The sequence below is a fragment of the Tribolium castaneum genome, chromosome 10 (genome assembly GCF_031307605.1).
Source record: "Tribolium castaneum strain GA2 chromosome 10, icTriCast1.1, whole genome shotgun sequence".
NCBI classification, from domain to species: Eukaryota; Metazoa; Arthropoda; class Insecta; order Coleoptera; family Tenebrionidae; genus Tribolium; species Tribolium castaneum.
The window spans coordinates 333,841-349,284 of NC_087403.1; the positions used below are offsets into that span (position 1 = coordinate 333,841).

Here is a 15,444-nt window from a genome sequence, read left to right on the forward strand (position 1 = left end):
TAAGATGTTTATTTTCGAGATTTTGGGCGTGGGGGGTCGTTAATTAAAGAGATGCATTTTTGTGCCGATTAAAATATGATAAGCCGGCGTGATATAAATTTAATTCAGCATTGAGAGTTAATGCTTTAGTGAATGGTGGTGTGTATTCGTTCGGTCCTCCCCGAGTGCTTTTAAAGCTGAGTCGTTTTAAGTTGACATTAATCAAAGGAAGAGCAACTGTGCTATGTCGTATTCCTATATCCATGATCCATGATTTGATAAGATCAGAGTTCGTTTTGAAATCTGCTATGCAGGGCGCTTCTGGTGTTGGATTGCGTGACGCAAAGTCACAAACTTTGATTAAACACGAATAAAAGGATATACTAAAACACATACACCGACCTCTTCAAAGGGGAATCGGGAATTCGTTTGGTGAATAAAGTACATTTAGCAATTTGCACGAAATCTCTTTCATCTGATGACTTCCACCACCTTGGTATCGATTTCCCACTTGTTTGCAATGACAAAAATTACGATAACTAATTTTTGCGGCTGGCGGTACCACCACTTCGGCGGCACGTAATCACAACTTCTTTAAATCTATTTAAAACAATCCGTCGTCCTTCCGTTCCTTTTCCTCCTTCTTGCGATATTTTTCTGTGTGTGCGTCGGCCTGCGCTTTGAATACGTTCAAGAGTCTAATAATTCGTTCAATTTATGCAGCGATATGAATTGAATTTTGACATTCGCTTGAGAAAGTTTGAATTCCTTTGTATATTCGTTGAGAGGGCAGCACTTAGACGTCGGTGCTTTGATGCCGACGCCGACGTCGTTATCTCTGTGTAACAGCGCCGGAACACTCGATATGGTAATGTCGATGAGGCCCGACTTGTTTTTACACATATACAGGACGATCACTCCAATCGCACCCCTCCATTTCTCTTAATTAATTAAAACACACTTAGCGCGGGGCAAAAATGATCCATTATGATGTGCATCCGAAATTGAGAAAGAGGAATTCAAATATAACTTTTTAATAATTCCCCTCTTAAAAATATAAGTACGAAGGATTATAAATTGAATATTACCGACTCGCGGAACGGGAATATTAGGTACAAGCATGCAATAACACTTGAAAACGATTTACTTCAATTTCAGATAGCTATTTTATTGGGGTAAGCGCTAATCGTGTTCGTTAAATCCTCGGTTTATTCAAAGATTGAATGTTTCGCTTACTTCCCTAACTAATTCCATTTAATAAAAATGATCTTTTGGTCTTAATTCGTGTTTAATTACAATCAATGAAACGCAAACAGGTACATGCAAAAGCTTTATTTATTTCAAACAGATATAAAAGGATATTATAAAAACTGCTCTTACAACGTAATAGATAAACTAGCAAAAGCCTATATAAACATATATCTCTGTCTATCAGGTGTTTCGACGAACAAATCAAAATGTACACAATCCAGCAAAACGCAACAAATGCTGAAACACATGATACAATTACAAACTTGACCCAATATCACTGTAAAATGTCACAAATGGCACAATACATATCTACAAAAAGCAAGTGCACTTAACCAACAATAGTGGCCCTATTGTCAACTGTATAACCCTTACAAATAAAAATAAATGTGTTTTCTGGAAACTAGATAATTATTTAGGAGGGTACGGTAAGTTGGCGCTTTGCTGCACTTCGCTGTACGTCGGGGGCGCTGCAAAAACACATTACATGCTCAGTGGGTGGTATGAATAAAAATGAAGCAAATGCTAATACTACGTATTTACTCAGATTTTTCCGGAAGGTACTTAAGCCGTAGTATCTTCCATAACATTTTTTGTAGTACCTACTAGACAATTATTTTTTATTTTTAAAAAGTTGCTGTTACACGAACTTCGAGTATATGTTACGCGACTAATTATTATTTATTGTTGAAAAATGGGGCAACAGTGTAACAGGAAAAAACAGAATTAGAAGAAATTATGATGGTAAAAATATTTAGGTAAGAACTTTACGAATATACCTACACTGGTTACTGCACAATGGTTATGCAACACACAATACACACACTCATACACCACTAGTTGACAGAATAATAAAAAATACTTACGGGCCTCCGGTGCACTACTGGGTGCTGACGGACCGCCCATTGCTGCCTCCCTAGCCTTGGGGTTGTCATCCATTGGGGCGGAAGGGGGTCCCGGTGATGTTTTTTCCGGAGGATTTGAAGGATAACCAGGAAACTGGGGAGTGTATGGACCAGGATACGACCCTCCTGGAGGAGGATAAAAACCGGGGGAGGTTCCACCTGCAGGAGGATACCCCCCAGCTGGAGGCGGATACGCACCTCCAGGCGGGGGCGGGTATGCCCCTCCAGAGGGAGGTGGGTATGCCCCTCCAGAGGGAGGTGGGTATGCTCCTCCGGAGGGCGGTGGGTATGCTCCTCCAGAAGGGGGTGGGTATGTCCCCCCGGAGGGCGGTGGGTATGTTCCTCCAGAAGGAGGTGGATATGCTCCTCCAGAAGGGGGTGGGTATGTCCCCCCGGAGGGCGGTGGGTATGTTCCTCCAGAAGGAGGTGGGTATGTTCCTCCAGAAGGGGGTGGATATGCCCCGCCTGAAGGAGGAGGATAGGAGTGGGTTGGGGGATGGGTGGTAGCCTCTGCATATTGGATGTGCCCCAGCTGGACGTCCCATGCTTCGACGTCCAGGTCCATAGTGCAGGAAGCCATTTCCGCGGTCACTTTTAGTAGATACTCAACTTTGAATAAATCACATCTGGTGAAATTGGGGACTTCAAGTCCGGGAGGAATTGCAAGGGTCAGATCAAAAGTGTGCTGGCCGTGGGCCCCCACACCGTGGTCCCCAAACGATAGAATATCATCAACGTCTTCTTTTGTTTCAATGTGGGGGTCTGTCACCCTGAAGGTGACAGTTTTCCGAAATTTTATTTTTATGTTTTCTACATTTGTGTTGGACAGATTCGTTACGTTAATCTTAAACGGAACAGTTTCGCCAGGTATGAATGCGATTTTTGGTAATTCTATTTCAACGGAAATGTTGCCACCTTGGCAACACCAGCAACATACAGTTTTTTCGTCCGAGTACGAAGTCATTTCCTATAAATAAATTACAGAGAACGGATTGAAAAACACTGAAAAAATTACTTGTAAGTCCTTTGACAACCTGTTAAAATCAATCGGGGAGATGACATTAAAAATAAACTTATCCTCATAATCAACCCGCATGGGTCTATCAACCACAGCCTTTAGTTTGAAAGTGATGGAGCCATGGGGGCCATGATAGCTCGAAGGAATATCGTAGGGTAAATGGTACGAAAAAGGGTACACTTGGCGCCCCCTAGACACCTCCCGACTCCCAGATTCAGACCCAAACAACATCTGTTTAACATGAAACACGTCATGATCCCCGGTTAAAGTAATATGTCGTGTTTTAGTGGAATTGTCTGTTGGGTCCTTATACTCCTCAGTCCCAGTCCACTCATTATGTTCCCTACATATGATCTCAAGTTTTATTCCTAGAAAAAAATGTAAAAACACATTGCTACAAAAATCATAATGCACCTCTAACAGTAGTCTCTTCATCAAAATAACACTCAAGCCGGCCCCTAATCTCAGATCCGGCATAATATGTCCCAGAATAATTCTCCAAACAAATGCGAACTTGAGACATTTCGCCCAAATTGTGGATCACCCCCTGTATAAAAATGTGTCGTAAAATCCTAACCTACCTTAGTGTTTCATGAATGAGACAGTTTATTTTAATAAATCAATTATAAATCATCCACGTACCTAAGTGAAGAAAAACCGTGGCGTAATTAGACGTAATTCATTTCTTTTCACCACTTCGACGAGAATTCAGCCTTGAATGGCGCCACTGAATTGAATTAAAAATAAAAACTGGTTGAAATATTTGAGCCCATCCCACTAATGTGAGACGAAGAGGTCGTAAATTGTGGCCATTGAAGTAAACAAGGAAGGAGAATTGTGACTAAATGAATGAGATAACGTAAAATGCTGATACGACTACACGTAAACACTACTCTATCGATGACTACGAAAACAGTTTTTCGCCCTAAAACTGCAATTCAAGTGCACTGTTATGCAATAATACTAATAATGAGCGGCGACCTCTAAAGCGGCCTTGGCAGTAGTGATTATGTAATTAGCGATTCACATGTCGTAGAGACTATTATTTCCCAAAATAAAATGAAAATAAAATAGTAATGATTTTTTTTGTTGATACAAATATTAATTAACAGTCTGCGTTTTTTATTAATTTATATATATTTTTTATTTGATGAGTTTATAGGACGATTTATGTGAAAATGATAAACACATAATGAAGCTAATGACTTGAATAATTACAGTAAACACAAACATTTTGTTTATTTTTGAAATAAACATAGTTACGAGATTTTGGAGTGTTCTTGTAGGCAACACGTAATACACCCATTTTTTATAAAACGTTACATAATTACGTTATCAATTTTTAGTTTCGAGTTTTTTAGTTTTTTACAAAAAGTACAAAAACGTGTGGATATTGTTTTAACTTTGTTGTTTTTTGGTTCATGTATTTTCGCCCAAAGTTTGGGAACGTTTACACGCAGTGTCAGCGTCGCCAATAGCCCACAATATGAAAACGCAAACTCCCTAAAACCACCAGTGTATTATTATTTTTTCATATCAGGAAATTAAACAATTATATTATGACTATTATTAGGTTTCCTTCAATATTAATTAGCTAAAACCGTTTTGTGAAGTGTTTGGTGGGAATTGCGTCCAAAATGGGTGATAAAATAAAGGTAGTTCACCCTAATAAAACCCCTCAAAACTAACGTTTTTCTCGTAACAGAACATTCCTGAGCAAAAATTAAAGGCTTTTTCGATCGGCACGATGGGGAAACGTTCGTTATCTAAAAAAGAATTAGAGGAACAACGGAAAAAAGAAGAGGAACGGGCTGCGGCTCATGTAGGACTAGTAATACAGTAGTATTTTTTACATAACCTCTTCGATTTAAGGTTTTTGAGGAATTTGTCGCTACGTTCCAAGAGTCCCCTATTAGCAGCTCGAGTAAAGTGTGGGTCAAAGCGGGGACTTACGATGCAGGAGCGCGAAGTATTTTTTAAATTGTGAAAAAAATCAAAAATAAATTGGGCTTTTGTAGAGGAGGATACTAAAGACAAGGGCAAGTTGTACAAACCGCAGTCCCGACTAGCCCCCACTGAATTAATGGCATCAACGGAAAAAGCTCAGTTTTACGCTAAATTAATCTCAGATAAGAAGCCTGAACGGTTAGGGAAGAAGAAACAGCACACTAAGAGCAACCTAGAGGCGTTTAAAGAGGAATTAAGACAGTAAATATACCATTGAGTTGGTCAAAATAGACAAAAATGTAGTGATAAGCGTAGAGCTAAAAATTGGTACAGTTCTTAGGTACACTATTACAAATAAAATATCAAAAGTCCCCACCGATCCCACGTGTGCTAAAAAAGTTATTCAATGTCAAAGGACAAAAGTATCGGTTTTTGCATTTTTTTGTAAAGCCGGAATTATGCCAAATGCAGGAAAAAGCGCCTGTATGGTCTGCAAATGTACTTATGTTTAAATGAACGCAAAACAAAATGAATGATTTTCTCTCTCCGTAATATAAATTTTGAAAACTTAGGAACAATAAAATACTTAGGCGTATTATTTGACCATATCTTGATAAAACAGTTATGATGAGTTTATTACTTGACGTGTCCTATAAATTAATGTAAATTTTCTAAGGATAAATAAATTATTATTGTTATTAAAATATTTTTTTAGCACACGTCGGATCGGTGGGGAGTTTTTTTATAGTTTATTTGTCATAGTTTACATAAGTCCTGTACGAATTTTCACCGCTATGCGAATTTTTGGAAATTGAAATGTCTATTCTGACCGGTCTCTTGTTTTGTGGCACAATTTGATGAAATTTTTGCCAGGATTCAGGAGGAGCGGGAGGAAAGACACAAGTACAAAGGGGTGCTCAGGACCCCCATGGAGTCCGAGCTGGACATGTTTTTGCGGAGCGGTGACTTGGGGTCGTTCGATAACGGCGACCCCACAACGACAAACCTCTACCTTGGCAACCTCAACCCCAAAATAACCGAGCAACAGTTGATGGAAATTTTCGGTCGTTACGGCCCCCTTGCTAGTATTAAAATAATGTGGCCCCGCTCGGACGAGGAGAAGGCCCGGGGCCGCAACTGCGGCTTCGTGGCCTACATGAGCCGAAAAGACGGCGAAAGGGCGCTTCGTAACTTAAACGGCAAAGAAATCCTAGGTTATGAAATGAAACTTGGTTGGGGAAAATCGGTAATAATCCCTCCACATCCCATTTACATCCCTCCCGCGCTCCTGGAACTGTCCTTCCCTCCGCCTCCCTCAGGACTGCCCTTCAACGCCCAGCCCTGCGCCCGGGATAAGGACGTTCTGCCCAAATCTGCAGAGGAACTGAACGAGATTTTGGGGCGCAGTGTTGTCAAAGTTGTGATTCCGACCGATAGAAATCTGTTGATGTTGATACACAGAATGGTCGAGTTTGTGGTTCGGGAGGGGCCCATGTTGGAAGCTATGATTATGAACCGGGAGATACACAACCCTAATTACAGGTTTCTTTTCGAAAATCAAAGCCCGGCTCATATCTACTACCGGTGGAAACTCTACTCCATCATGCACGGGGATTCACAGAAAGAGTGGAGCGTCAAAGAGTTTCGACTTTTCAAAAGTAAGAATTTGGTGTTTTGGACGGTTTTGCTCTAAAACGTGTTAATTTTGTGGAGATTTCGCGAAAACGCTCTCAAACGGCAAAATTATAATCTCCGTCAAGACATGATACACAACATACGGATACAAATAAACTTTGAAAAAAGTTGGGATATTATTGAATTTTAAAGAAAATCCACAGAAGCAATAAAAATAATACCATTTGTGTTTTTCTTTAAAGTTCTTTTTATCGTTTAAAGTTGTTCTGGTTTTATATCCTCCAGTAAATTTTGTCACCTTTAAAAACATTTATTCTTAAAAAATGACGTATACTCTGAAGTATATGAAGGACATTTGTATTGTATGTAATTCGTATGGATAAAATTATATAAATGGACGAGTAGTCATTACAGTTACAATATATAAACAATACAAATAAAATATGTAAAAAAATACCAAAAAAGAAAAAACTGACAAAATAGAGACATAACACTTGTACAAAACATTATAAATTACGAAGAAAAAGAGACTAAATAGATCGAATTGTAGAGTTTTTGGTCGGAAATTATGAAAGAAAATATCTAGATCTTTTGTAATAGAATTATATAATTTAAAACATTTCTTGTTTGCTTGCGAAGACGGTTCAATTTGGAAGCCCCCTCTGATGAATTCGTACACTGCCGGGATGCCCGATGAACTAGTGAACGACGACGAGGGTAAAGAGAGTACGAAAGGCTCCCTCTCTAACACGTACGTAACGCGTGAAAATATGCAAAAACTAAGATTTGATTTACAGGCAACGAGACCGCTTGGAAGACCTGATACGGTCCCTAACCCCCGAACGGAGCAAAATCGGCGAAGCTATGGTCTTCTGCATTGAACACAGTGACGCTGCTGAGGAAGTGGTCGAGTGTATCACCGAATCACTATCAAACTCCTCAACCCTCATCACGAAAAAAATCGCCAGACTTTACCTCGTGTCGGATATTTTGCACAACTGCGGCGTCAAAGTCAACAATGCGTCTTACTACCGCAAGGCGTTTGAGTCAAAACTTGTGGATATAATGACCGAAGTGAAGAAGTCCTACGACAAGTTGGAAGGGCGGTTGCAGGCCGAGGGTTGCAAGCTGCGCGTTTTGCGGATATTGCAGGCGTTGGACGACTCGATTTACCACAAGGATTACGTGAACAAATTACGAACCGTGTTTTTGGGTATCAAGGAACCGGTCAGGGTAAAAAAGAGTGGGGTTTTGCGGGTTAGTGTTTCACGCTTGTGTTGTTAGGAACCTAAAGAGGACCCCGCTGTTGAGTCAAATATTGATATAGACGGCGATCCGTTGCAAGACCAGCCCGAAACCGACGATGATGTGCCAATGGATGGAGCAACGTTGCTGAAAAGTGCAATGAAACGGTACAAGAACACCACGATTTCGAATGATGATATTGACGGGAAGGAAATTGTCGATGATCCGAACGATGTTGTGCTTAATCAGAAGAAACCACCCGCGCCTTTGTCCGGTTTTATTATGTCAAAGTGGGAAACAATCGACCCGGAACAAGTCGAAGCGCAAGCGATGACCACAAGCAAGTGGGACTTGCTGGGAAGTAGCGCTGATCCCAGTCAGGATGGTTCCTCAAACGACAAGGACGATTCCAATGATTATACCGACACGAGGTTACGTTTTTTGATATCTCTTCATAAATATTTTTACTGTGATCACCATATTAAAGAGTTTTTTTGTCCCTTGACGTGATAACAAAAATATTTCTAAAAAATTATTTTTGCATACCGATTTTTGGAAATACGTTTGCAAAAAATGCTTTATTATTTTCTTTATGCAAGTGATTTTTTTCTATAATTCTATAGATACATATAATTCCAATATTTAATACATTTAAATATTCCAAGTTTTAAGAGTGATTTTCTCCTTGGTCAATTTTTTGTCCCAATTTTAGAAATATGACGGAAGAAAGAAGGAACAAATTGCGAGAAATTGAAGTGAAAGCCGTACAGTACCAAGACGAATTAGAGTCAGGCCAAAGAGCTTTGAAAACCGGGTGGACCTTACCACAACAAGTGGAACACTATCGAAGAAAGTTACTAAAGAAGAGCGAGAAAGAAAGGAAGGAGAAAGACCCGAAAAGCGACAAACACAAAAAAGATGACCGGAAAGAGGACAGCTCAGAGGACGAATTATATTACAAAGAGCTGTAAGTAGAACAATTCAAACAACCGTCAACTAACAAGATCCTTACTAATTTTGTAGTAAATCTAGGAAATCAAAAAAACTTTCGCGCAGCTCGTCAAGCGGTTCCACGTCCAAACACAGGTAAAATTTTATGCTTTACATTATTTTCCCAATAACTACTGTATATCCTAGGTCGAAAAGTCGTTCGCCTCCGAGGAAGAAAGCTTTTCGAGGGCCGAGTCCGCCCAGCCCCCCTCACATCCGGCGTCAGTCGCCCTCCTCGTCCCGATCCCGCAAGTCCAAAGATTCCCTCTCTCCGATTAGTTCCTCAAATGGTAAATATGGTTCACCAGCTCGTGTGGCGAAAAGTCGGCGATCACCGTCACCTTCACGTACAAAAAGTAATCGTAGATCGACTTCTCCGCGAAATCGGAGATCTCCGTCTCCGAGAAGTCGTCGTGGGAGCACGTCACCGTACCGGTCCAGGTATCACTCGCCGGAGTCTTCAAGAAAACATCGACACAAACACAAATACTGAGAGCGATATTTTATTACGAATAATTGAGGTATTGAACACACGCTCAATAATATTGAAAGGAGTTTATTATGTTGTCTTCAATTACTTTTTTTCTTTTACAAATACAATGGATCTTTACGCCTTCGAAGTTAGCGTTGTTTTGTTTTTTTTATGTAAATCCAACACTAAATAAAAGAAATCACTTGAAAAACCGCTTTATTTTCATAGAAACACAACAAAGTATAAATCAGCAACTAGCTACTTACGCAAGTATTATAAATAAATACAAAAAGAAAACAACAAATCTATCCAAAATTAGGCATTTTTGTTACGCAATATAACTGCGTTAATATGGCACGTTAAACGAAAAAACAGGCTGTTTTGAACACTCTAAATGAAACACAATTATTTCTTCGATTTCGATTTCTTTCCACCTCCACTTCCTTTACGAGGTGGAGGAGTGGGCGATGCTACAGATGCGGCACCTTGTGCTGTTTCAGGTTTCGACTGTTTTGATTCAGGTTTGCCTTTTCCAGCTTCCGCAGGCGCAGCTGCGGCTGGAGGCGGCTGTTGTGCAACCGCAGCTGGAGCTGTCTGTGGTGTTTGTTGTTCTGCAGCTGCAACTGGCGGTGTTTGCGGTGCAGCAGGAGTTGGAAGTTGTTCTTTTGCAGGAACTGGGGGTGTTTGAGGTTGATCTGCAGCGACAACTGGAGTTGGAGGTTGTTCTTTTGCTGGAACTGGTGGTGTTTGAGGTTGTTCTGCAGCGACAACTGGTGTTGAAGGTTGTTCTTTTGCTGGAACTGGTGGTGTTTGAGGTACTACTGGAGCAGCAGCTGGCGGTGGTTGTGGCGCAGCTGCAGCTGGAACAGGTGGTGTTTGAGGTGCAGCCGGAGCAGGTGGTTGTTCTGGAGCTGCAACTGGCGGAGTTTGAGCCGCAACGGCAGCTGTTTCTGGTGCTTGTGATGCGGTAGGAGTTGGAGGTTGTTTTGCAGCTTCAACTGGTGGTTGTGGGGCTGTAGGAGTTGGAGGTTGTTCTTTTGCTGGGACTGGTGGCGTTTGCGGTACAACTGGAGTTGGAGGTTGTTCTGCAGCTACAACTGGAGTTGGAGGTTGCTCTTTAGCTGGCACTGGTGGTGTTTGAGGTGCAACTGGAGCTGGAGGTTGTTCTGCGGCTCCAACTGGCGGTGTTTGTGGTGCAGTTGCAGGAACTGGTGGTGTTTGAGGTGCAGCTGGAGCTGGAGGTTGTTCTGCAGCTTTAGCTGGTGGTGTTTGGGGAACTACTGGAGCTGCATCTTTTGGTGGAAGAGCTATAGGGCATTGAGGTGCGGTTGCAGGGGGAGTTGGGGGTGCAAGAGGAGTTTCAGTTGGTTGAATTTGAGGCTGTGGAGTTGGGGTTGCAATTGGTTGAGGAGCAGCAGGAGTTTGAGGAACTTCGCTTTCTTTCGGTTTTGGAGCCAAGGGACATTGCGGAGTTTCTTCTTTGGGTGTTGGTGTAATTGGACATTGTGGGCTTTCTGTGGAAATTGGTTGAGGTTGAATTTGAGGCTGAGAGGTTGGGGTTTCAATTGGTTGGGGAGCAGCAGGGATTTGAGGAACTTCACTTTCTTTCGGTTTTGCAGCCAATGGACATTGTGGAGTTTCTTCTTTGGGTTTTGGTGTAATTGGGCATTCTGTGGAAATTGGTTGAGTTTCTTGCGGTTTAGGTGGTTCTGCAGCTTCTTGAGGAGCTGCTGGTGCTGTAAATGGTTTGATGGAATAGAGAATGGGTCCTTCACCCCCGAAAGTGTTAGTAATGAAAATACCAAAACCTTAAACACTCGTTTAGTAGATGCAGAGGTGTTAGGGTTAACAAAACGGCACTCAGTTAAACTAGTTTTCGGAAAGCTGCAATATTTATTAAATTAATCGAATTACAAACTCTTTCAAAGTAACAACAGTTTCACATCAGCCTTGTCCTAAACATTAGCAAGCGGTGTTATCTTCTTAGGCATAATTGCTGTTTTGGCAGCCAACTGACCTTCGGTTAGGCTTTTCTCAATCGGTTTTGCATCAGTCGATGGAGGTGGCGCTTCTAGATTTACAAACCGTAAATAATCGAATATAAAAACAAAATCAGCTAATATGGCGGTAAAACAATAACAGAAAATAATATTACCAGAAAAATAAAAACAAAATTCTAAAAAATAAACATGCAAAACTTGAAATTAAAATATAATAAGCCAAAATAAAAATTGACTTTAAGCCACACCTGTAGTTTTGGGAGCGTCTTCCGGTAATGCCGCCGAAAGAGTTTGACAAATCTTGTTCCAAATGTTATCAAACGAGTCTCTTCCCATATAATCAATGTTACCAACTTCCCAGCCTTGTCGTCTCAAATGATCATCAAGGGCACTTTGTTCCGCAGTCCTGGGCGCACCTAAAGTTAGCTGGGCAAAGGCGCCAGCTAATCCAGTCTGTGGAAAAAAAAACTCAATTAAAACAAATCTCCAAAAATTTTTCCCGGGTGCAACAAGCAATACTCACATCAGTCTTATCTCCACAAGGGGGTGTGTGCAATGTCTTTTCACAAACAGCGGCAGCTTCACAGTCAATTGATGGCACGGGAGAAATAGGTTCAGGTTCAGGTTCAGGTTCAGGTTCAATGTGCAAAAGCTCAGGAACATGATCAGTCTCAATGATAGGAATAGGGTCGCAGTCTTCGAATTGGTTATCACACGGGATTAAGGAACTAGTTTCATGGCTGGCAGTATCTGCATTTGTATTGTGAGATTCAACAGGCTTTATTTGTGGCTCAAATATCTCGGAAATCGGGGACTGGGACTGTTCCTGACTCGGATCAGGAAGAGAGGATTGTTTAAGGTCGTACTCCTCCCAAGGATCCCGAATTATAATTTTAGGTTCGGGGGAAGTGCGAAAGGACTTAGTGTGCGTAACATCTGAACTGCTTCGAGCCTGAGCAAACAAAAGCATGCAACAGAAAGAAAAATTCAGTTTTTAGTATAAACACATAAATATTTTATCGCGTAATTAACCATGCAAACAAATGCCGATTAAAACTCAGAATACAAAAGCAAAAAAGTGCGCCATGCAACAATTTTGAATTAGTGAAAATCTCTGACGAATTAGTCACTTGTTTGTGGCACTGTCATAAAAAGTGCAACGGACTCACCTTATAATTATCACATCTGTCTTTAGGCTTGCAATATTTCAAACGATTTTACCATTTTTTAGCAAAAATAAAGTATCCCGCCCAATGTCTGAAATTTGATTGGGAGATACTTTATTTTGGCAACGATTTGTGAAATTAGAGACGCGGAAAAGTAGCTTACCATGTCGGGAGTTAGAGTAGGGTGGATCAGAAGGCAAAAAATATTCCACCATTGTTGCAAAATTGCTTCTAAGTGTTTAACATCGGGGGTCGGTTGTACTTTTCTCGTTTCCGTGTTGAAATATTGTAGCCAAGGCTTCGACGAGCCAATAAAATGAATTATTTTGGCATCCGCCCCAAATCTACGAAGTTCCGAAGTCGCAAAACGTAAATCATTTCTAAAACTTACTGTTTGAAAGCCGGCAAATAGGAGTAACACGCCGTTGAGCAAAGATTGTAAATGAAGGGCAAATGTTTACTAATATCTTTGGTCGCCCAATCGGAAAAATATAAATTAAGCAATCCCTGGTCCCCCCCTAAATAAAAAAATCAAAAAAACAGTACGCAATTTTTGTTTATTTACCATCAAAACTGCCCTTTTCTACCGCAAACTGTACCAACTTATCGTAAGTTTCGTTCGAGGGCCGGAAAACGAAAACCCCCGAGTTGAAGCAGTCAGGCCAGCCAACGTCAGGCGCTGCTGATAACTCCTCCCGCTCAAACAACTCATCACAGTTTTGTAATACCTAAAATAGTCGTCGTTTGTGTAAACAAAACTATTAAAAATATTTGTTTAGCAGCGTTGGCCAAAAACTGGTGACCTCAAACTGACTTTTTTGGCACCCGAAATTTCCAAAAATATTTCTTTCTTAATGGCAACTCCGTGTAGGAGTGCCGAAATAAAATTCGATTCTTTTCCGCTCGACATTAGACTCAGCTACGCATTTAAAATATCAAACATACCAACGTGTCTGCATCCAAAAATACACATTTGTCGAACTGTGTGAGGCGCCAACAGTGCAATTTCGTAAATGTAACCCCCAACTCAGGCCGTTTCAACAACCGGAGGTTCGACTCATCTTTCGAATCCAAAATATTGACTTCCTGAACGAGATCAAACACAGTTGCGAGCTTCGCTCTACAAAAAAAATTCAGACGCATCTAGGGGAACGTGGGGACTAGTACCTCATCGGGTTTGTGACTCCCGGAGTCACAAGCACAGCCAACTGGTGCTTGCTCCCGACCTGCTTCAGGGAATGCGCCAGAACTAGGGCCCCCAAAGAGTACGAGTCGTTCGTGGCCAAAGTCACCCACGCGAAACCTACAACCCCTCATTCTCAACAAAAAAATATTATCTGTGGAGAATTACAGTGGTGCCCGGTTATAACGAGCTCAGAAAATGCATCAAAACCGGTTAATTTTTACTTTACATATGAACTAAAAGGTGCCATCTTAATACTATCTCAAAAACTAGTAAAAGTTCGGATAAAGCAAGACGATTATTTTGACTTTTTTCAGCTCTGCTTTCATAAAATATTTAACAACTACCAAATTCACACTGTAAGAAGGTTTAAAAATACACGTTTTCACCGGTTAAAATGTTTTGAGTTAATCTGTCAATTAATTAAACACTTCTTTTGCTGTTTTGTTATCACCTGCAACATATTTCTCAAAATTCGGTGAAAATTGCGTCACATTATAAGTCAAATCTAGTACGTTATATCCGGAAGTTCCTTATAAGCGGGTTCGCTATAACCCGACTCCACTGTACTTAGTTAAATATACACGGGACCAAGTGTGATTAAAAATAACAACCCCACGACTAGTTTCAACTTGAGGTAAAAATAATTATGTGTTATTAGATGCGTCTTCCTGCGCATTTCAATCGTGAGACCTTCACGTTTATTTAGATTGGGAGAGAAAATATTAAGACGTAAATAAAAACTATTTAATTATAGCATTTTACTGACAAATAAGTAGGTGTTTTGGGTTTCAATGCGATACAAAACGCCAACATAATCTATAAATATGATCAATAGAGCGGGGCTAAAAATACGGCCGTTTCAACACCTACGGCTAAAACATTAGGCGAAATTGCTGCACAGGGTGATTCCCGTAAGTCGGCAATGCGTTATCAAGAGCCCAGATCGCCAGCTTCATTCATGTTTGTCTTAATATTATCAATCCGAATGTCATAAAGTGTTAAAACACGTCACTGATAACTGATAATTTTCAAAATAAACCCGATTACGTTTATAAATAAACGGGTGCTTAAATTCGGACCCAGACGACTTTATTGAATCAAATCTTAATTGTGCAGCCTCACAGGAATTATTAATCTCAAGGTAACTACACTTAAACGCAAAGAAACATTAAGAATAAAAAAAATTGTGTTTTTACGAGTGGCAATTTAATTATCGCAGTTCGGGAAAAAACTTTTTTGTGGTGATAATGAAATAAAAGGTGATAGGGCCGATTGTGTGACTATGATCGGCTTCCTACTGGTGTTAAGGAGTGAATTACGTACCTCCCATGATTGTTAATTAGAAAAAAGTCGAAGAAAAAAACTTATCTGCACATACAGTGCAGTCAACACTTCACTACCGACTGACGACTGCCAAGTAACTCGACGACTAGTCGGTGCCAGCCACTGGTGCCTACACTAAGACTAGGCCATATAGTCTAAAAAAAGTCCGGATTTTTGGTACACTTTTGAATAGGCGAATACTGAAAACGCATCTGATAGTCAATGATTCGACCGACCTGTCATTGAAGAACCGCAGCTGCGCTTGCGTGCTTATTTTAAATAAAAATACAGAGGGAAAATTATCAATGATTGCGCTTTATGAATTATGAG

The 15,444-nt window shown here is 40.6% G+C and overlaps 3 protein-coding genes across 10 annotated transcripts; 1 reads left to right on the top strand and 2 right to left on the bottom strand.

Annotated features, from left to right (window-relative positions):
* Nucleotides 1-1,296: 1,296 nt before the first annotated feature.
* On the bottom strand, nucleotides 1,297-4,147 carry LOC656238 (arrestin domain-containing protein 3). Of its 3 annotated transcripts, none has more exons than XM_008200273.3 (5): nucleotides 3,793-4,147; nucleotides 3,565-3,727; nucleotides 3,148-3,518; nucleotides 2,094-3,099; nucleotides 1,297-1,697 (listed from the first exon to the last, which is right to left on the bottom strand). In XM_008200273.3, the coding sequence occupies exons 2-5, from the start codon at nucleotides 3,671-3,673 to the stop codon at nucleotides 1,639-1,641; spliced, it is 1,545 nt and encodes a 514-aa protein (XP_008198495.1). In that variant the 5' UTR covers nucleotides 3,674-3,727; nucleotides 3,793-4,147; the 3' UTR covers nucleotides 1,297-1,638. The 3 variants fall into 3 exon arrangements, with proteins under 3 accessions (XP_008198495.1, XP_008198500.1, XP_967872.2); XM_008200278.3 differs by having other exon boundaries at nucleotides 3,565-3,731; XM_962779.5 differs by having other exon boundaries at nucleotides 3,565-3,697; nucleotides 3,793-4,146.
* A 469-nt stretch (nucleotides 4,148-4,616) lies between these two features.
* LOC656319 (U2 snRNP-associated SURP motif-containing protein) lies at nucleotides 4,617-9,587 on the top strand. 2 transcript variants are annotated; one of them, XM_064359568.1, is made up of 11 exons: nucleotides 4,617-4,805; nucleotides 4,856-4,972; nucleotides 5,023-5,119; nucleotides 5,169-5,358; nucleotides 5,971-6,755; nucleotides 7,372-7,483; nucleotides 7,530-7,965; nucleotides 8,017-8,408; nucleotides 8,690-8,944; nucleotides 9,010-9,063; nucleotides 9,115-9,587. In XM_064359568.1, the coding sequence occupies exons 1-11, from the start codon at nucleotides 4,788-4,790 to the stop codon at nucleotides 9,458-9,460; spliced, it is 2,802 nt and encodes a 933-aa protein (XP_064215638.1). In that variant the 5' UTR covers nucleotides 4,617-4,787; the 3' UTR covers nucleotides 9,461-9,587. The 2 variants fall into 2 exon arrangements, with proteins under 2 accessions (XP_064215638.1, XP_015838454.2); XM_015982968.2 differs by having other exon boundaries at nucleotides 4,618-4,805; nucleotides 9,001-9,063.
* A 51-nt stretch (nucleotides 9,588-9,638) lies between these two features.
* LOC656402 (glycogenin-2) lies at nucleotides 9,639-15,345 on the bottom strand. 5 transcript variants are annotated; one of them, XM_015983382.2, is made up of 11 exons: nucleotides 15,115-15,345; nucleotides 13,773-13,908; nucleotides 13,551-13,725; nucleotides 13,171-13,333; nucleotides 12,997-13,123; nucleotides 12,769-12,949; nucleotides 12,609-12,635; nucleotides 11,963-12,391; nucleotides 11,688-11,892; nucleotides 11,457-11,510; nucleotides 9,639-11,175 (listed from the first exon to the last, which is right to left on the bottom strand). In XM_015983382.2, the coding sequence occupies exons 1-11, from the start codon at nucleotides 15,119-15,121 to the stop codon at nucleotides 9,845-9,847; spliced, it is 2,835 nt and encodes a 944-aa protein (XP_015838868.1). In that variant the 5' UTR covers nucleotides 15,122-15,345; the 3' UTR covers nucleotides 9,639-9,844. The 5 variants fall into 5 exon arrangements, with proteins under 5 accessions (XP_015838868.1, XP_968029.3, XP_064215637.1 ...); XM_962936.5 differs by lacking the exon at nucleotides 12,609-12,635; XM_064359567.1 differs by lacking the exon at nucleotides 11,963-12,391.
* Nucleotides 15,346-15,444: the final 99 nt, after the last annotated feature.